The 22,059-nt window shown below is 42.2% G+C and overlaps 1 protein-coding gene across 3 annotated transcripts in view; it reads left to right on the top strand.

The window, feature by feature from the left end:
- si:dkey-238f9.1 (chemokine-like protein TAFA-2) overlaps positions 1–22,059 on the top strand; it is a 97,354-nt gene that overhangs the window by 57,530 nt on the left and 17,765 nt on the right. For all 3 annotated transcript variants that reach the window (XR_004574620.1, XM_010893066.3, XM_010893067.3), the window contains exon 2: positions 5,309–5,421. Coding sequence is in view for 2 of the 3 variants with exons in the window: in XM_010893066.3 (XP_010891368.1) it covers positions 5,310–5,421 (112 nt within the window). In the remaining variant the exon portion in view is untranslated. The remainder of the gene's footprint in view (positions 1–5,308; positions 5,422–22,059) is intronic.

The following is a 22,059-nucleotide window of genomic DNA, read 5'->3' as shown; positions in this document are numbered from 1 at the left end:
ACTAATAGCTCTTAGAATGGCTGTCGCTGTTGCCCTTGAAGCACAATGGGGCTAGTTTTAATTGATTGGTTGGTTCAGAAACAGAACTGCAGGAGCATGGCAGGAGTTCTCTACGCTCCGCAAAACACCACAGGATGAATGCCTAGGACTCACAAGTCTCACCTCAAATATGTTTTCGAATTGCATACTTCCAAGACTGAGGGCAACAGTGCTTAGTTATTCTACACTCATTCTAACTGGCAAACAAATACCTTCGTGCGGTTGCAGAATTCATTTAATTTTTTACATTTTTTCAGAACAGGCAGTGTCTTCTTCCATGCACTTTGGCTACAAAGCCAAAATGGGTCCCTGAAAATGGAGTACTACACTCACCTAAAGGATTATTAGGAACACCTGTTCAATTTCTCATTAATGCAATTATCTAATCAACCAATCACAGGGCAGTTGCTTCAATGCATTTAGGGGTGTGGTCCTGGTCAAGACAATCTCCTGAACTCCAAACTGAATGTCAGAATGGGAAAGAAAGGTGATTTAAGCAATTTTGAGCGTGGCATGGTTTTTGGTGCCAGACGGGTATTTCACAATCTGCTCAGTTACTGGGATTTTCACGATTTTCACCATTTCGAGGGTTTACAAAGAATGGTGTGAAAAGGGAAAAACATCCAGTATGCCGCAGTCCTGTGGGTGAAAATGCCTTGTTGATGCTAGAGGTCAGAGGAGAATGGGCCGACTGATTCAAGCTGATAGAAGAGCAACTTTGACTGAAATAACCACTCGTTACAACCGAGGTATGCAGCAAAGCATTTGTGAAGCCACAACACGCACAACCTTGAGGCGGATGGGCTACAACAGCAGAAGACCCCACCGGGTACCACTCATCTCCACTACAAATAGGAAAAAGAGGCTACAATTTGCACGAGCTCACCAAAATTGGACAGTTGAAGACTGGAAGAATGTTGCCTGGTCTGATGAGTCTCGATTTCTGTTGAGACATTCAGATGGTAGAGTCAGAATTTGGCATAAACAGAATGAGACCATGGATCCATCATGCCTTGTTACCACTGTGCAGGCTGGTGGTGTTGGTGTAAGGGTGTGCGGGATGTTTTCTTGGCACACTTTAGGCCCCTTAGTGCCAATTGGGCATTGTTTAAATGCCACGGCCTACCTGAGCATTGTTTCTGACCATGTCCATCCCTTTATGACCACCATGTTCCCATCCTCTGATGGCTACTTCCAGCAGGATAATGCACCATGTCACAAAGTTTGAATCATTTCAAATAGGTTTCTTGAACATGACAATGAGTTCACTGTACTGAAATGGCCCCCACAGTCACCAGATCTCAACCCAATAGAGCATCTTTGGGATGTGGTGGAACGGGAGCTTCGTGCCCTGGATGTGCATCTCACAAATCTCCATCAACTGCAAGATGCTATCCTATCAATATGGGCCAACATTTCTGAAGAATGCTTTCAGCACCTCGTTGAATCAATGCCACGTAGAATTAAGGCAGTTCTGAAGGCGAAAGGGGGTCAAACACAGTATAAGTATGGTGTTCCTAATAATCCTTTAGGTGAGTGTATGTCATAGATGTGCCAATACACAATGTCATCAAAACGTTCGCTATCAAACTTGGAATTTGGCTGAGTGAGGTATGATAGCGATTCTATATGTAGATGCACAGTTTGTTATTTGAAAAAAAAAACTGACTGCATCTTTAAATTGGGAGTTGAATTCACATCAATTAATGATTTATGTGTACTGTACGTCAAAGTTCTGAATTTTTCTCTAGGCGGTTCAGTTTCTGAAAATATGAACAGTATCTTATTGGCCCTATGCAAGTGACCCCTGGGTCAAGTCCTATATTACGTTTTCCCATGATGTTCTTCACTGGTTGTAAGCTTCACTTTTTCACAAAATGAATCAAGAGTCGGTACGTAATCTTTTATGCATAATCTCAAATCAATCTTAAATAGATCAACATCTTTTTATAAAACATCAAAAATTCCCGATCGTAGGTTATGCTTTGGGATCTTAAGTCTTTGGCTGTCACCTAAGTAGGGTGATGCCATAAATAGAAACTCACTCTGCTCTGCGTGTTGCTGCCAGTCTTGCCATATGTTCCAGTGTTAATTGCATTTAAGATCCAGAATGTTCTGTTTTGTTTCCTTGATTGAATGCCACAGTGTGCTTAAGTAGGCTATTCCCAAAGAATCTTCAATCATGTTATACCATTAGTGACCAACTGGAGATCGACTTGTCATTTCATCGTCTCCTGTTGATCTTCAGGCCATCGTATCTGAACCATAAACCTAAACCACTGGGGTTTAGCGTGAACTCCTGCTCTCCTTTCTATCTTCCAGGCATGAGCCTCTTCCAGTCGTTTCCCCATGACATGTCAAGCCTCCCTTGCCTATACTGTAGCAGATGTCTAAGGTTTGTGGTCCAGGGACTTCATCGTAGTGAAGAATAGCGTGTTCATTCAGAGAGCCCTCAGGGTGGGTGCTTCCACACACAGGAAGACCGTTTGGCTGCTTGGCTTCCTGGGAGGCTGGTAATGTCACCCCAGCGCCCTGTGCCACCTCTAAAATGTGGCTAAATCCTACATCCCTTTATGGAGAAATGAAAAAGGGAGTTTAGAAGAACAGAACTAAATCTGTCAGACATCTTCCCACACTGAGTGGAGGATTCCAAAGGGACTAATTAGAGAGGAGAAGCCGGCTGAGGCGCTCATCTGAAACCATATCACTCTCTTAGAAAGTCAGGTACAGAGTGCAACTCAAGCCTACATCACTGACTCACACTGTCCAATATGGGCATTTGAGACATGTTGCCATTTGCTCTCAACGCCTTCTCAAAGCTCTGAGAGTTCTTAGCGGGTTCTAGTTGCGTTTCCCTCTGAATCTAATTTGTATCTAATTTGTTTTGCCGACTTGCCTTTGGAAACTAACTCGATCAGGTGATTCAATGTTGATATTGTAGGTTTGGATGAAAAATGTGCACGGCGTGTTTCATCTACAATATTCTGTACAGTGTAGCACAGTGTATTGAAATTCCTTGTTGTGGTTGAATTTTGGAGGAAATGAGTGCTGCTATACATAATTGATTGCCTTTCGGAAGCACAACACACTGGGGAGATTAATTTGTGAATAACGTCTGATTTCTGTGCAATATGATTAATTTCATGCACAGAAAACATGTCTTGATCGACCCTAATGCGTATAATTCAGTGAATCCGGTTTGGTGGGGTTTCCTTTACTTCAACCTAAACTGTTCAAAGGACGTTTGTTTGGGGCATCATCTGTTGGATAGACATGACTTAGCTTGAGTTGATTTTGTGGGCTTGACAAGTGGCACTCAGTCAGCGGCTTTAGACCGAAGAAAACAAGTCTGGAATATAGCAATGCTGTTTTGTTTTCCCCTCCATCCACAGTACTTCCACCCCGTTGCACGCACTAAATCCCCCAGCTCTGTTGGTTCCATCCACTCACCTTCGGTAATTAATCAGAGAGTTCCACCGTTTAAGCCTCAAGTATGTAGACCTGCTAATGCTGAATGACCACCCTTCAGGTCCGTTTTCAGCAGGCCTGCTGGTGCCGTATCCTGGACCTACGCGAGCGTTAACCATCTTCTCTCGTATTGTCGAGCCCTGTGTAGCCGTCAGATTTGGCTACTGATTTGACGGCACCGCTCTAAACGCCTTCCCATTTGTCCGGTTTCCCTGTTTCCCTCCCATCCATTCCTCCAACTGGTCCTTTCGTCATTTTGTGCGGAGGCGTGCAATCGTCCCCTTTACGAAATCCCTTTGGCCACCTGAACACACCGGCCCGTCCGTTTACACGGAGGCGGTACCTGAGACCGGGGTCACAGTGTTCCTGTTGAACACTGACTCCGGTGCTTGACTGGGCTTGCCGAGTGCATTGGAATGGACCCGGTGAGAAACAGAAACAGACGCTATCCCTCTCCAGGTGTGACAGGACCCATTAAAGCCACATCCTCCAGATCCACTAGAGAACTGGACGCAGTCTAGCTTTACAACTGTAGTGGATTTTCTTTATCCTCTCCGCTCCCTTCACGAGCCGCTGCCAAATAAGCAAGAGTTAAGCTCTTTGCATGAAACCAATCTTTTCACTAATTTGAGTGGATGGACTGGCGAGGAGTTGAAAGGATGCCTGTGATCTGCCACTGTTTTTCCCGTGAGAGGAGCGGGCTCTGTTGGCAATAAGATGAGCTGCTGATTGCATTGTTTGCTCTCCTCTCAATGGGCCTCTTACAGAGCCACGATGTATCACTGGACCGTGGACCCTGAACACTACATGAAGATTACTGAGCTGGGAAAGCCTGGCGAGACAGACCACCCAAACACTATTACTCAGCCACATCCCGTAGGTACAGAGAGCATGGAGAGAGAAAAGGGGGATTGGACAAAGACTGACATCATTTATGAACAAGGAAACGGGAAACGGGTAATAGGAGACATTCAGACGTAATTTGTTCCGTTTATAGCTCTCTTAGAACCCTACAGAATAGAATAACACTTTATTGCGGTACAATAGAGTAGGTCGTGGTTGGTTTTCCTTGCCCACAGTCTTACTGTAGCGTTGCGCTTACAAGGCATGTCCATGTCACGAATACTGACAAGCAGCAATCTACTGTACGTTTTTTCATGGGAACACAAACGATGCGCCAATATGAAATATTGCGCTGAATCATGCCGCACTGAACCAAAACATCAACAGAGTCGGCTTGTTTGTTTGTCTCTGGGAAGAAAGCTTTGAGAGGTGTACATCCTCCCAGTCAAACACCAAAGTGCCTTCACGGTGTGAGAAGGAAAGCACTGCAGCCTTGCAAGCATGTAACCACAAGCTCATGTATAATTCTGGCTTGTGGGAATCGGCAGGATGGGACACCCTGCTGTGTTGGAAACCCTACAGTTCTTTCAGAGGATGATCACTAGGGCTCTACCGCAGCATAAGGAGGCCGGCGCCCAAAGCCACTTCCATTCTCCCGGTTGTGGTTTTGTGAGTCGCGCCCTGCCTCTTCAGTTTTGCTGCTATCTTGTATAAACGTGCCGATCCAGTGAAGATCATGTTCATATTGCCTTGCAAGGTCGGTGTGGTCCGTGTATCTAGTTTTGCCATGATTCAGTGGTTCTTTTTCTTGGCTATACCTGTAGATCACCCCCAAAAATGACCTACCTCATATGTCCTCATGACCTGCCTAAGATATCACAGTGAAACGACTAAAATGCCCTGATGACTGGCTTGATGTAAGCGACTGACGCATTTTTCTCCCCCCTTTTTTCTTCAGAATGCGGGAGAGAGACCTACGGAGCGTGTGCAGAAGGGTGCTGCTGTTGGCTGTCTGTGTGGTGTCCCTCTGGGGGCAGCTGACTCTGGCGTCCTCACACAGAAGTCACATAGGTACGTCCACACAGTGACAAATGCACATCTACATTTATGTCATTGTAAAGAGCAATAACTGTGTGTGATAACATGAACTGTTTAACTGTTGCCATGTAACGTTATGTTATTAAACAACAGACACTTTCATCTAAAGTAATTCCTAATCAGTATATCGGGATAAAATGGAGACGGCTTCATGTGGCTTTTTCACCAGGTGCTCAATGCATTTCAAATTGTTTGAGGAAGAACATCCATTATTGGTGAGCGCTACCCTATTTGTTGCCAGGCAGACATTTTGTTCAGACAGCTCGCCACATAACATTGCAATTAGGTACCAGCTATCACAGTGGAGAGGTGAGGATTTTCCTAATGGTCAGTGACTAAGATAATGAAGCCTGCTGTAAGTCATACTGGTTACAGGTCATTGCTCCAACAGACCGCACTGCAAATATGAATGCAATTAGTGGGCACTCAGTAGTTGTCGGACACTTAAACAAGGAGTGGCCAATAAAGATAGGAATGACGGGTCGCTCCAGGGTCACGTTATGATCTGAATTGTCTTTAAGCTTTGGCACTTTAAATGAAAAACACCATAAAAACAATACTGTACTGCAGCTGCAAGAAATCATGAACTGGGTTCAGGGGATGACAGAAATGACAGAAGTTCAGTCGAATGCCAAAGCAAGAGCTCTGTCAAGTTGGAATCTTACTTTGAATGCAGTCAGTGAAAGAATTGCCATGTTTATCTTCAGTGCCACAAGGATGATGCAAGTGAAGTTTAGTGCTCTAGGCTAGTTATTTTTTAATGCAGCAGGTAAAGTCTTAAAGTCAGAACTTCATGTTTTGAGTTCATTTCTGGGGCATTTTTTCTGTTATATGTAAAAATAAATTAAAGAAATAAAATAAATTAATGTTAGTTTATTTTGGTCTATGGCTTTGAATTTAGGGACTTTATTATGTAATACCAAGAAGACCCCAAAAAAAGATCTTATAATGTACAGATCGAATACAATTTAGTTTAAGCAATAGTGAAAAAGATCAACTGGTTTTCATTTTTAATTTGTTACAGTGTCCTCCACAATTATTGGGAATGTGAAGCATTTTTTCATCCTTTAATCTATACTCCAGAGATGTTTGTATTTTAAAGCAAACAATAACTTTTAAGGGATTTTCAGCTTTTATGTTAGAGTATTTATTTACATGAATGACAACAATAATACTGGGACAATTGACTTGACAGGTGTTTCTGGTTAGTCAAGTGCATTCTGTTGCATCATTTGTGCTGGCTTAAGAGAGTAATTTGTGGCGGCACAAGAGAGCCGTCAATGTCTGCCCTGATGCCTAAGCTTTGCATTTGCCTTTGGTGTATTTGTCAACATGAGTACTAAAGAGGTGACAGTGAAACTCAAGAAAACCATTGTAAGAAATCAGAATCATAGCTAAATCCTTAGGCTTAATAAATACAACAGTTTGGAACATACTTAAAAAGTAAGAACTCACAGGTTTTTTCAGCAATGGCAAATGGCATAGCAGGTCAATGAAGACCTCAACAGTGGATAACCGAAAGATGCAAACCATAATAATGAAGGTAAAAACAATTGTCATAGAGATAGGCATGAATTTGTCTGCTGCTACCACTATGGTTTGAGCATGTCTGCCACTGGAACTCGCACATGTCTTCATTGATCAGCGACAGAATGAAGACTGAAGATGGCTGCAGAACAGGCCTGGCAGATTGACAACTGAGAAGATACCCAGCGTCTGGTGGGTGAAGGGATTGTAGACCTCAAACAGTTACTGTGTGGCCAAATACTAATAAAACATTGACATTTGGGCAAAAAGATTGTCACTTCTTGTTGCCTGGTTCAGGGGTCTAATCCAGTACCTCCCGTGCACATGTACTGGTCTGAATATGGTCAGAATATGGTCCAAATGAATTATGGCTCGCTACCATATTTTGGAAGTGGTTCAGATGACAGAAAAATGGTGGCACTGTTGCTTCTCCTCTCTGACATGAATGAATGGGGAAACTCAAACTATTTCACCCGCCAACAACATTAATATTCATGAAAACTTCTCCCCATCCCCATCTTTATAGGCTTACTCTTTAATTATCTTGTTCTCGGCTGCTTGTTTATCCATAAGAGCCTGTTCATCCTGTAGTTTAAAATGCTATAGTGTGAATTTGGTAGGATTGAGGGATTGTACAGATTTTAATATGCCAATTGAATTGCGATTGGGATTCTCCAGAGTTTCTCAAGCCAATTAGTCCTGAGGCAACGAGGTGAAAACAAGACACATTATGGTTCAATTCTTAAAGAGTGTGAATATATTGTAATGACGCGGCAATTGTAATGACCTCCAGATGCAGATCGTGTTTTCAGGAGTTTTCATCTTTATGTTTACAAAATTGTCTGAGGAATTTGTCAAATGGAATACAGAAAATGTATAATGACATACAGTACATGACCCATGTATAAAAAAGCTGATATTTTAGTGGTGTAATTCAACGCTGTGAAATGTTTGTTTATTTGCAGATATTGTATTTTATAGCATGTTAATGATAATGTCCAACCAATCAAACATACTTATGCATGCATACGTTTTAAAGCTATTAGTCTAAACATTATGTATAATTTTACAAGTCATTGCCAGAGTGTGACAAACAAATCCACTCATATAATGTATTTGCTATTCCTCAGGAAATTCCCTTTAAAAGTTCAAAATTAAATTACTATTACAGTAAACCTGTCATAGCTATCCTAGAACCAACCTCAGATAAATCACCTAGGTACACTTTCAATGATCTTATAAGAGCAGTCAGTTCTATTCCTTTTGAACATGTTAAAGGATTAAAGGATTACAGATTAAATTAGTTTAGTTGTCAATACACACATAGTAAAATGTAATGAAATGCAATGTAATGGAATGCTTTTAACTCAACCTCTCCAAATTGAAGAGGTGCAAAGATCCACATTGGGCACTTCGGGAGCAATTAGGGTTTATTTGCCTTGCTCAAGGGCAGAACAGCATATTGTTTCATCAGTTTAGGGATTCAGTCTAGCAACCATTAGACTGAAATGTTAGCCCGTAATGGGATTTATGACATCTAGTTTCTGTGTGGGAATTTCGAAAAAAACATTAATGGTCTTTTCTTGAGTAATTTGACCACGTCAATAAAGAAAGGAATAAACACTTTGTGTTTACAGCTTTGCTCTGATCCCTTAAAAACAAGGACAGATATTTACACCTTTAGGAGAAGTGTGAACCTTAAGTTCTGAGTGATTTCTGTGACAGAGAGAGGGTGTGGAATCTCAAGGTGATCGGGTGGAAGTTGTGACTTCACATTAAAATAAAGAGCTCATTGTTACAGCAGGCAACTAATGACAGCCAGCCGAAGAGACATCTCTGTGTTTGACAAAACAACAACAATAGAACACAAATGCGGATGGGAGACGAAATGAAACCCCAGGCTACTATAGACAGGAAACAGAGAAGTTAGACTCCGTATGGACCTGAGGTTTAAAATGTTTTCACAATAAGCACTCTGAGCATATTACCTTTGAGTCTTCAATGAATAAAACTGTCTAGCGTGGAAAAAAGAACCAAGTCTACTGGTATCCAAGCCATGTACAGACATTCTCCGTAGCAGTTGTTGTACCATTAGTAGTAGATGTGATTGATTTGGAGGAGACAGCCAGACCACAAAGCCACTCAACAGCCCCAGGAAGTGGACTAGTTGCCAGCCACTGGTCTCTGCGGGCAGGGCCAACACTGAGGTAATCACATGGCAGGTCCCGCAGCTACAAAGGTCAAACCAAGGTGTGCCCAATAAACAAACCTCTTTAGCCCTTCTGTTTATTGAGGTAGGGGCCTTGCCAGAGCAATTGAACCTTTCACCGTAACCTGATGAGAGCACGGCCGAGCGCGATAATAAGACTACAACCCCCAGAGCACCATCCACATTCATTAGTTAGTCATGAGAGAGAGCGGGGGAGAGAGAGAACGCGAGAAGGGAGTGGAGGAGGGATAGGGAAAATGGAAGAGAGGGAGGTTGAGGGAGAAAGCAGGTACTTTTATGTGATCTGTACAATTTAGATTCATGAAATTGGGGGGTCAAAAGCAAGCCGGAATCTCTTGCCAAACAGGAATCACGTCTTTCAATGGCTGCGGTTCATAAAAAAAAGACCAAACTCCATGCGTTGAGCAGACTTTATTCTCGTTTAAAGCACAGCGATCAGGTACATTCTGATTTGTTAGCCCGTCAGTAGCCCATGGGCCAGATGCTGAGATGCAGTAGGAAGGAGGACGGTGTGAAAGCATGTTGGCCAAGATGACTGGGTGATCCAGTGTGACCAACTCTGCCTTTCTGGTGAGGAAGTACTCTGAACAGAGCAATTGCAGGGTCATAGACAGGCAGCGGTAACGATTGAACCGTACTCGCACCAAGCTTTCATTAACATCACATGAGACTTTTGTGAAGATCCAAGTCATGCGTATACGTTATGTGTTGAAATTGTGTGGTCGGTCCTCTTAAATTCCAGCGCAATGTTTGTGTACTTTCTTGTGTTGAGTACTTTATAAAAACGTAAGGATCCTTCTCACGTTGACTCATGCTCCAAGGCATGTGCGTTGTGATTTTAGTCATTCATTTACTGTTCTCCTCTATCACGAGGAGACAGTTCCTTTGAAAACCAAGGAATTAATTCAGTGATCCGTTTTCTTAATTTCTATCCCAACTGATGACGGTGGTTTGGAGACTCATGTCTTTTTCAATGGGTTTTTTTGAGCACAGGATTTTCTTGCCAGGAAGCTTCTGCTGTACCTGTCAGTCACTGTATATCCTTACACAACCAGCCACACAGGTGTCTGGTAACCAGCGAGTAATGAACCAGAATCTGATAACCAACACCTTCTGAGTCTGGAGTTAAACCCAGAAATGGTTGATTATTGCCACAACAAGACATTCTTCACTAACACTGACATGTGTACCCCTGTGAATATGGCAGTCATTCCATACCAATTGTGAGCTATAGGTACGTGCAGGCTTACCACTGAGAAGTTCCTCAATAAACTGGATGCTATTTACTGACCTGCCATCCAATTTGTCACCACATCCCTCTTCAGCACTCATCACTGTGACCTTTACAATCTGTTCAACTGGCATTCGCTGCATGCGGTATATGAAGCCAGCTAACCTCCAAAAGCTCTGGTAAATATCTTACTATAGCCACTCCTAAAACCCCAACTACTTCATTTGCCCATAATTAATTTCAGTTGCCCTAAACAAAAAAAAAATTACTAGTGATTAAGGCCCTACCTCATCACAGCAGCTCTCTGTGGACTTGGGAGAAATTGATGACGAGAAACGTGTCCTCTTCAAAAAGTGTATCCAGTGCCGCTAGGCTTGTGATCAAGGTGTTCACTCGACTAGGAAGTGAAGACCAAGTCCTTACTTTCTGGAAGGAATGCATAATCTGGTGACTCGAGTCGACAAAGCCAGGTGATGCAGCTCACTGCGAGTGACTACCGCTGCACCATTCTTACAAAAACAAACGAACCAACCTGCTATCTCAGGGGTGGGCAAACCTTTTGGCTCGGGGCCACATCAGGATTTTGAAATGAAGGGCCACGTTTGTTTTGTAATTTGTTAATCGTAAATGATTTGGGGGCCAGAAAAGGGCAGTAATTAAAACATTTATACAGTAGGTCCATTGTAATTTTAAATAATTAAAATCCAGATTCATATGTATAAGACTGGGCTGGTGAGTTATTTTGTACCTCAAAACCACTTTATTACCTGATGGTCTTTATTTGTTATCATATTTCATATTTATGTGGTTCTGTGTGTTGTAATGTCTTCTTGCAACTGCTTTTGCCTTCGGCCAGGTGATCATTGAAAATGAGAATTTGTTTCTCAATTGACATACCTGGTTAAATAATGGTTAAATAAAATGCCTTACTGAGAAAGGTCACATTGACAGGAGCTTTGACCAAGCACAGATATTTGCACATAAATATTTGTGTTGGGCTATTCTTATAAGTTTCTGTGGACCGGCTATGACTCATCGCTTTGCCCGTCTTTAGACCTACATCTGTTTGGAATAGAAACCAAAATCATTTTTTTAATTTAAAGTCAGATATTGACTGACATTCCGTGTTAAAACCACCCAAAACCTTTTCCTGCCTACAGCGTTTTCATTTTAATCTCCAAATGAAACAGTCAATGTAATGCATTTCCTGTTCCCTATCCCCTTGAAAGGGCTACTGTACCTTCTTACAGTGAGATATTGATATCAGATCAGTTCTGATTGACTGACTGATGTCTGCACCCTGTATTCGACTCTATGCTCTGTGTGCAATGTGGTCCTTTGTGGAGCCTTGTAGATTTGTAATGGCGAACATCAAGCGGCCTACAGCCAAAGCTGGGCAGACAGAACCTCATAGCTCTGGGACTAGTGCTGACATTCTGCTGGGCAGCGGGCGGCCGGTGGACTGCCGGTGGCGGGCAGAGCAGGTCACGTCCTCCCCAGGGACAGGGCTGGACGGGGTGAACAAGACAGAGCTGTTTGGCGTGTGTGTGTGTGTGTGTATGTGTGTGTGTGTGTGTGTGTGTGTGTGTGTGTGCGGTACAAGGCGATGGATCGGGTGACATTTTAGAGAGCAGGTGGATGATACGATCGGGACAGGAGACGCAGCTGCTGAGGAGATAGAAGAGATGAAATGTGAGGCCTATTTAAAATGCACTGTTGGGTGACAGACATGTTGTCAGGAGGCTCTATCTCCTAGTGGCAGACCGGTCAAATTAGAAAAGCCTCATTTACCTCATTTCCCCAAGGTAAAATCCTTGTCTAAACTTTGTCACTTCCGTTTTTGCTTGCGGGGCGATGGGGATTTCAGTTGTGCAAAGGACGGAATCAAAGTCTCCGATTTGACACGTGTTCAACGTTCGCGCACAAACTTGAAATCACCACGGCAGTTTAAAGGCCACCTTCGCCCCGCCTTAATTTGTTCTGTATAATCCATGACAACCCTGACCAGGAACTCCAGCTACTTGTAATCACAAAATAATATGTGAGCCTTGACAGATTCTCACTGTTTACATGCTGAATGCGTCTGTGAGAGGTGGAAAAGCCTCAGCCTGCCACACTATAGACCACTGTGAATGGCAACTGGGCATATGAGCAGAGAGGTTGAGGCAGAGGCAAGTATTTTGCAAATGAGGACATTGAGGCTTCCGCATTGTGATGCATCTAAATGACACAGTATAGTAATAAATAAAATCCATACGGTAGCTCCCCATGAGTAATATAAAAGCAGAAAGGCATTGGGAGTGTGCTAAATCAACACAATTTAAGTCAGCCAAGTCTATAGTGATATTTACTCTTTCACACAGTGTGGAAATGACCCATAACCTTTTCCTGCCTACAGCGTTTCCATTTTAATCCCCCAAAATTAAGCAGTTAATGTAATGCACGTGAACGGCGCATTTGAATATTGGAATGCAAATGAACGACGTTCCATGGATAGGGGATGTTCTAATGCACATAGCAACATTGTCTGGACACAGCCCTCAACCGTAGCATATTAGACCTATATCACAAACCAATTGTAAACTATTTACCAATAAGAATCGTTTGTTAAACAATACCGTATATCTAATCGAACATCTACAATTTCAAAAAATTCAAGTAGAAACCAAATCCTAGAAACATTCTCAATGGCAGCAACGTGGCGTCTGAATAACACTTGGACAAACACTCTATCTAAATGCGTGGCTCTAGTTAAGTGGGGTATAATATAACTCTGCAAGAACTGAGGTCCTACAGTTGGACATTTGAGGCACTCTATGTGTAAGAGGTAGACAGTTGGAATTGAATATCCCATATGCAGTCCGCGATGTGCTGTTGTTCTTCCGCTGTGTTTTCTGAGATGAACATTGCCTTATAACTTGAATAATTGATAATGCAAACGGGTGAGTCATGAGAGAAGCAGGTTTGCTTGAAAGTGAACATTATCCGAAAAAGCATTGTTCGACTTGCACGCATGCCGACTACGGCACAAGAGCAGTTACAGCTGTACTTAACAGAGGTTGAGTGTGGTTTGATTCGATAACCTGTTAGTGGGGAGTATCTCTGAATGATCTCAAATGATTGCACTGGCAGGCCCCTGCTGCGGCCCAGCGGTTTGTATCACTCTCTCCTCTCCGACTCCATTTATAGTTCCGATAGAAGGCCATTATCTCGCACCACGTTGGAAGCTAGTCGCTTGCCGTTATCGCTAACTACCCTGAAACTCAAAAGAGACCTGGTGCGTTTTTGGATGTTGATAGAAATGTGATGGTAATGATTTGCAATGATGATCAATGCAATTAGGGAAGAAGTGCTAACAGCGCAGCAGTAATTGGGTCTGCACTGAGAGCCTGTCCGTACCCAGCAATTAGAACCCCTTTTAAGTTCAGTCAATTTTCTTGTTGTTAACTGGAAACGCTTGGTTGAGGCTGAGTACCCAGGATATCACCTTCCGATTGGCCACCGTCCCATTCTTTTACACTTCTCTAGGGATTTTAATGTTGTGGAACATCTTAACACTTCGAATAATTCAGAGCCATATATATGCCAATGTAGGCCATTATATACAATAAAGATTATGTGGTCGTAATCTGCCAAAGTGAGGATTATGGCTCTAAACATGTTCCGCTTGATATGTCTTATTGGGTCTAGCTGGGAGGGTACAAAGTTTTCAGAACCAGTTGGTATGTAGTACCTATGTATAGTATTTTACAGTAACTATAGGGTAAAGACAATGAGTTATTGCAGGGCTTCCCAATCTTTCTTTCACCCCAGACCAGAGCAGTCACATAAATATTTTTGCGGCAGGGCAACCAGTGTGTGTGCTGCTCATAACTGAAAACAACCAATATTTCTTCTATTTCTTTGGATTTTATAGACCCCAGCACAGTATTGCAATGTAAAGATAATTCCTATGTAACAAGAACACTTTACATTGGAATATCTTAAATTGATTTCAAGCATACATTGGATCTCTGCAGGCTAAAGAAACCACTGATCCTTGCAGGCTAAAGAAACCCTGGGCTTTTGTTATTAGCAAAGTTATTTGACCAAAACTATTTATTCACCTCACTCCTGTTCAAACTTCTCATGAAAGTCATAGTAAGTGTGCTATTAATATTGTTTATAAATGATGTACATGTAACCTTTCTTCTGTAACTACAGTGCACTGAAGTTAGCCTGGCGACTTTTGGAATCTCAAGTGTTATGGGTGTGAACTTACACAAAGATCTTCAGTGAGTCAGAGATGTCAACTGGTTCACGCGCTCGGCTACTCTGAGTTACTGGTATTTGATTACCTATTTGCGCGCTAGAGGAGAAAATATTAGTGTTTATGTCAAGGTCTGGAGGCAGCAAACACTCTGTGGTCCGGTACTGGTCCAAGGTCCAGTGTTTAGGAAAAGCTGAGTTCCTGTATGTGATTCTAATGTACTATATTTAATATTCTGTTGGTTATCGAAAACTTTCTACAATTGCTCATTAAGATTAATGTTTTCAAAGAGTGAGAATAACATTTGGGAGAGTTATGGCGGAACTATGAATATTTGACAGCAAATGCGGTTGGGGATGATTGGCTCAAATTGCTCCATGGTGAGCCGTGATTGGCTCTTACCACTTTCCGGAGAACATTTTATTTCTATGGTCTATTCAGTGTAAAGTAGCAGTTAATGGGGTTCTAAATTCATGCAAAATATATTTTCTATTCCCTCTGGGAAATGGCAAGATGTTTATGTTGTTTATGGGCTCATTATTGTGATTATGCTTTATTCCTTCCCACAGGAATGTTTTCACATAGCCTAGCATTTGAGTGCTTTGGCACAGTCTCAACATGGCTAAGAATGTCAGGCAAGTTGAATGTCCTCTTTTAAAACGCTAATTCCCATGCTGTTATTACTATTGCAGATTGATGGCCCTCCATCATAAATAAAGACATTTGCTTAAATAACTGTCCTTTGAAACCTCTTTTCCATGAAAGTGCAGTTAGATAATATAAATCCTTTCAGACATTTACGAGTGCTCATTCCCAGCCAAGCAACATTGAACAGGGTTTTCAATGAGAGAAGCCCCCCCAGCAACTGCCATTGAGCCTTGGGTAGCCTCTTCTTGTATGCCTTTCTTTACAGCGATGCTACAATATACTAGCTGTTCACCAGGGGCTGAATCGTGACAGAATAAAGTGATATCAGCTTCTGAAATGCAGTCTATCAATCGCCTTGCCATCTCTCAGCCGTGATCCATGTCTCTTTTACCTCCTGGCTTGCATTGCTCTGCAGGAATGAAGTGCTGCACAGTGTCTACATCAAAACCATAAAAAAACAACCAAGGCGTAGCTGTACGTTTATGTGAATGGAGCATAAAATCGAATCGGTGGGGCTGCTGAAGACTTTTTTTGAAATTGCTTTTTTTTTTTTTAAGGTCTGTCAGAAAAAAATGTGCAGGACGAGCTTTTGGGGAGAGGCACATTTATTGTTTGTGGAGAGAAAATTGCCAGGTCATCTGCTGCTCGACCCTGGGCTGACTGCAACTGTGTCAGGCACTTAAGGCCGGTTTGTGAATACCCAAATCACTTGTACATCATGGCAATGCACTACTTAGTGTGGTATGCAATCAAATAATTCATGAAAGGTTGATTAAAAGGGAAATGACTGGCCTATTATAGGTAATCTTCCACCTTTGTGCATTTTTAAATGGAAATATATGCAGCCTGTTCAGCTTATTCCGTCGGCTGTAGCTTTATTTAGAGTAAAAATAAATCACGCACAAAGACGTCTCTCTCATTATTCAAATCATCATTCCCTCAGCGTTGCCGCGTGTAAAAGTCCCACGCAGCAAGACCCTGTTCCCCGTTTGTTGCTTCGCAGCTCTCGGTGTCTCGTGACATTCTGCCTGTCACTCAACTTTGAGAGGAGAGCATCGGCGCAATCTGTTTGGAAAAAGGGAAAAAAAGCAATCCATTCAGAGGTGACACCACGTCACTGACAGATGTCAAGTGCGTGCGACGTGTGAGGTGAGGGAATTGAGGCTCGTACCTCGCAGGACAGGGGAAACGAGAGCAGACGCCCACAGCTGATAGCTCCAGGACAGTTTGAGAGAGAGCGCCATCGAGGTGTTCGCCGAAGTGTTGCAAACAGAGGATTTTAAATGGTTAATAACTTTTTAACATGTTGTGCTACAGATAACTGGTTATGTGAATGGAACTACAAAGCCAATGCAGTCATACAGTAGTGTAGCCCCTGGCAAAGTGTTACTGAAATGCTGCAATGCAGACACGAAACAAACACTGGTAGAATGTGCATGTACTGCCGAATAGCTCCTGACGTTAAAACAATAACGTACCGCACTCTGTGTCTGGTGTTTACACAGTACTTATTGATTCTACCGGGGAAAAAAGGAGCCTCCCAATCAGAAACACCTCTACTCACCCACACGGTGGATTGTGCGGCGTACGACGCTCTCAGAGCCAGAGTTTAATAATGCTGTGCTCCCCCACTCCTGCATTTACAACGACTGTCAAGAGAACGGAGAGCCATTCTGAGACACCATTTATTTCCAGCTGGCTTCGTATACCGTGTGTGCCTGTGGATTTAATAACTTCAGAGGCCATTCACTTCTATGGGTGCGTGATTCCACAAGGGAGCTGGATTGATCAATCAGCGGTAGGACCCTAACATTGTGGCAGAGAGATGAATAGCGCTGACGAGCAGTTCATCTACACAGCTCGGCCATACATTCACTAAGTGTCAGTGCCCAGTCATCGGTTTCCTCAACTTCACAAATGGGCTTCTGTCAAGTGTGGAGAAGGAATAAAGAGAGATCATTCGAGGATTTTTCTCGACCTCTGAAAGTCTGACTAGCGTCTAAGGGTGTCGCGATACACTTGATGTTCAAGTAATGGTCAAGTGAGGCATACTCGTCTGTCTATATTTTATGGCTTCTTTACACGCTGACCCCCCCCCCCCCCCTTCCTATCGGTTTGCTTGAATAGCATCTTATACTGTTGCTCCTGCCCATGTCTAATAGTTTAGTTCAATACCTGTGCAAAATAAAAACTGTTGAAGATTGTGTCAAGTCCACCAAAGAGGCCACGACACCCTTTTACTCTCTTGGTTAGGTTCTGGTTGCTTTAAACATTCCTTTCTTGCTTTGTTTTGTTTCCCAGGTAAAACAATTGAGCGGCTGCAGCAGGCCTTTCTGTGCCAGTATATGGAGACTTGCCTGTGGAGTTTTCTCTCGTCTGTCTCTGTGATGTTGGCTTATTTCCTGGGCACAACCGAGTGTGATTGTTGAGCTCAGCAGGTTTTCAGCTGGAGAGATATGAGTCAATCTCTTCAGAATACCGTAAGCCAATTAAGCACAGGTCTTCTGAGACTTTCCTCCCATTGCTCAGGAAGCTTGAGGGATAAATGTCTCAGCAAACCAATATTTCTATGCCCTGCTTTGTACGCAATAACATGATAGAGTTGGGAAAAACAATCCTCCACCATCTCTTTTTCATACAGCCCCTTTGCCTAGCTCATACATCTCTCTCTCTCTCTCTCTGTTCTCCACTTGTTTCTTCATTTGCAAATGTTTACCTCGCATTTTAACCTTAGGCTCGATCCCAGGTATTACATCACTGCTTTCACTATTGACAAAACAATATGCAGCAGACAGCCACGGTCATACATTCTGTGTTTAGTGGCTGTACTGTACTGTACCATCTTTCCTTAGTCTTAAATCGTTTATGAGCAGCTTGAGCATACAATTTGGACATCATTTATTCATGGTGGGTTCCTATTGTCTACCTGCTTTAGATGCCATGTTCTGGGCCCACGCCCAGCCGTGACTCTGTTTACACTGTTGTGATTTAGCCTGCCTATTCCACGGGTTGAAGTAAGCTGATCAGCACAAACAGGAAATCAGGTTAAGGACATTTTGTTCCTCGTCCTTTTCTGGTTCAGCTAAGACGTCCGTGAAGCTGATCCAGAGGCTCCGTTCCGTTCGTGCCTCAGTGGGCAGAGGAGTGAGTTTCCTGTCCGTCAGGGAAACTGACACTGACTATTCCTGTCAACATGATGGTCAGGAAATAACATTACCTTTGTGACGCTGATTGAACTTGAACATTTCGGATAGGCCCGACAGTGTCACCCAGCCCGAGCGAGTCCTGAGTGGAGTGACTTTATCCCAGTTCCCCTTCTACCGGTTGATCAGGTAGGTTCTACCATTAGCTTATAACAGTTTCTTAAGTGACTGTCTGTAAATTGCTGTGGAGACGACTGTGTAATTGGGTTTGCTCTCTCCTTCCCTCTCTGTACTTATCCAAAAGACCTTTTTCTACCCTCCACAGTGTTGGTGAGTGAGTAATAAGTGTGAAGACCTGCTGAGGCTCATGCAACTCGTCATCACTTTACAGGATTAGAGGAGTTCAAATTCGCCATACTCTATGTGATGTGTAGTACAATCAGAATATTTCATAGAGACTGTTTATACAGTAAAATCCGGTTCCCTTATCAATCTCATGCCATTGGATTTGTCTTGTTCACGCGGGTGTTTTCAGTGTGCATGTAGCAAAGTGTAAAACAGAAAATGCATAATATTCCTATGCGAATGGGTCTTATTTGAGGTTATACTGTAGCCTGTTCAGAACTCTAACTCTCTTTAACCGGGTTTCAGTTAAGCCATTGATAGCTATCTATCAAGGTTTTCCTCTGCGGAAAGCCGTGTGAATGTTATTCTTATGGATTAACATTTTGAATATGGCCTACAAGCATTGCAAACCTTTCTTATGGTGCTTTATTATAAGCCCAATGTCACTGTCGGCAAGCACATAGATTTTATTAACTTATGATTTGCTTAAAACCATCCACAACGATGGCTGCCGAATGATGAGACTGAGATTGTTGGGATGGATCCTCTCCAGGTTTGTCGCTGGAGGCGATGTGATGTTGTAAAACTACAGCATGTCCTGCCTTTCGCCTCCTCATGCCAGACTGAACGGTTGAGTCTGACGCCCTTGGTCAGATGTATGTACAGTTACCAAGCAGTGTTACTCTTTGTCTTACCATCTAAAGTAGAGGATAGTTGAAAAATGTTAAGATGACAAAAGGTTTTCCAGCATTCCTAATTGGAGGTTTTTCATGCCTTATGGTTCTGGTCAACCAACTTGTATTTCTGGAAATGAAATGGCTGTGGATCCAACAATTTTTTGTTCTTTCCTCCACCTTATCAAAAGATCTCAAGATTTCCAAACTTCTGTGGGTGTGTGGAACACATTCAACAGCGGGTGCCACTGGTCAAAGTACACAGATAGGTTACTGTGTGGTACAGTTTGTTAACACCATCTGCTGTAAAATGGGTTTGCTGTAAACAAATTCAACGCACTGCAGCCAGACAAAACAATACTCAGACCTTGAAAAGGAGCATTTTAAAGTTCCATGTCTCTGTATCAGATTATGCGCGATTTTCAATCCACCTTTAAGATTTCTTGTCATGAAGGAGTGACCAACATTTGCAGGGAATTCATATAAAAAAGCCATCATGGTTGAGGATTTCGACGTGCTATGGCAGCTCCTAGTTTATACACTTGTCTAGTGGCTCTGAATAGAAACTGCACTTTTGGGGGATCATCAGGCTCTGAATCTGAAGGAAAATTAGGAGCCAAGAAAAGTTTGCAGAAATTAGAGATTGAAAAATGCAACTGAATTGGGAAATATAATATATTGGCTATCTCAGGCAGCATAGTTGTATCAATAACAAGAAAGTGCACCTCACCCCCCAGACACGGCCAAGAAAAGCCTTTCCCACAAAACTCAGTGTTCAAACAAGGAGACTTGCAATATTTTATGAGAGAATTTGTCAAATGTCTGAATATTTTCGCAAGACTCTTTATATACTGTATATAAAAAAAAAGTTCTGGCTGCAGACCTCCTTTAACCTTGTACTTTTAACTTGGAACTAACTTTATTAAACTTGTCAGAGTAATTTCTTTTCAACTCATGCATGGAAAATCAACACATGAAGATTCAGACTCTCCAGATTTGTAAGTCCGTCAGAATAGTCCTGAAAATGTATCAGTAGCAACATCCCTTTGGATAACTTAGACATTTCTGGAAAATGAACCGAGCTGTGGAAGCTTAGAGCCTATACTAGTCTTGGATACACATACAGTGGGCCATCATTTACATTCTCATTTAAACTTGGTCATGGTAAATGAGATGACATGGTAAATGTTGATATCCACTTAAGTGCTGCATGTTGGAACTGATGGCTTCACTGAATGTAACTAGATAAATAAAAAAATCCATTGCCTATTATTTGCATTGTTATCAGCAAGTTTGACTGACAAGTTAAGACAAACTTACATTTATTTAAACCAGAATGCTCTTATTTTCTCACTGATGCAATTTTGATGACTCTCGGGTTCAATGCTGAACTATTTCAACCTCTTCGGAGAATACATGGTCTATGTTTTCTCTTTTTGTTTGTTCTGAAATTCAATAAACTGCCATAAGGTGATGCACATTTTTACAAGAAGAGAATTTTGGCTATTTGCTTTCCGTTTGTTTTTTATTTTCTTATTTGTCATCATGTTGACCAACTATTGTTAAAAAAAATGTGACAGCAACTCGGATAGAACATCTTTGAGCAGGGAAATTGAAAGAAGAGTACATCAATCAAATGATCATTTTGTGTTTCAGAGGCTGCACAAAGAGCATTTTATTTTTAAATGACCCAAAGTCCCAATAAGAATGTCACAGTTCTGTTTTTTTATTTTAGATGTTTCCACCAATCATCATACATTAATTGGAAACATTATTCCTGAGAAGTGAATTTCTTTTGACAAGTGCTAGTTCTATCTTAAAGTCTTGAAATTGCCAGGGATTTCTTGTCGGTATGAATCCATCAGTGTCATATACATTTTGTTCAATTATTCAAGTACTCAGGCACACCACAATGCTGTATGTACTATTTATAACATAATGTGTTTGGCAGTAAATCGCATTTTAAAACTAAAGTGTAGATTGTTTTAGATGTTCCATCATTTACAGTGTGTGCGCTATACACCAGCAAGAAGAAAAAACACTTTAACACCTAACTGTTTTTAAAGCAGTTATGCCATAATTCAAACTATCTGAGGGAAGAAGAAAAAAAATCTACAGCCATTAGATGCTCCTTTTATTCTCCTGGATTCATCAGAGTTTCTCCTCTCTATGACTCATAGCTCTAAATAACTTCTGGATGCGTGTTGGCACTTATCAATCAGGGATCAATGAATATCATTGCAGAGAGAAGCACTGTGCTTAAAGTGCTATTGATCGGCTGGAGGTCCGGACCTCACGCCAGTCCTCATTAGTGGTGCCTCCATCCCTGCTCCTCTCTCCTTCCTGCTGACGTGGGTGCGGGGGTGATTCTAACTGATGACAATACTAAGTGCTTTAAGTGAAACGTATTGATCACAGGTGTTGGGAGCCATTTGCCCAGCTGTCTGGACGAGCACAGGAGCACAACACAGCAGGAGAGACAGCATCTATCTAGATGGCACATTGAGACAGTATCCCAACAACACACTAGCACTGTGTGTGCCCTCTCCATTGATTTACAAGAG

The sequence above is a fragment of the Esox lucius genome, chromosome 17 (genome assembly GCF_011004845.1).
Source record: "Esox lucius isolate fEsoLuc1 chromosome 17, fEsoLuc1.pri, whole genome shotgun sequence".
NCBI classification, from domain to species: domain Eukaryota; kingdom Metazoa; phylum Chordata; class Actinopteri; order Esociformes; family Esocidae; genus Esox; species Esox lucius.
This window is presented reverse-complemented; position numbering and strand designations above follow the sequence as displayed.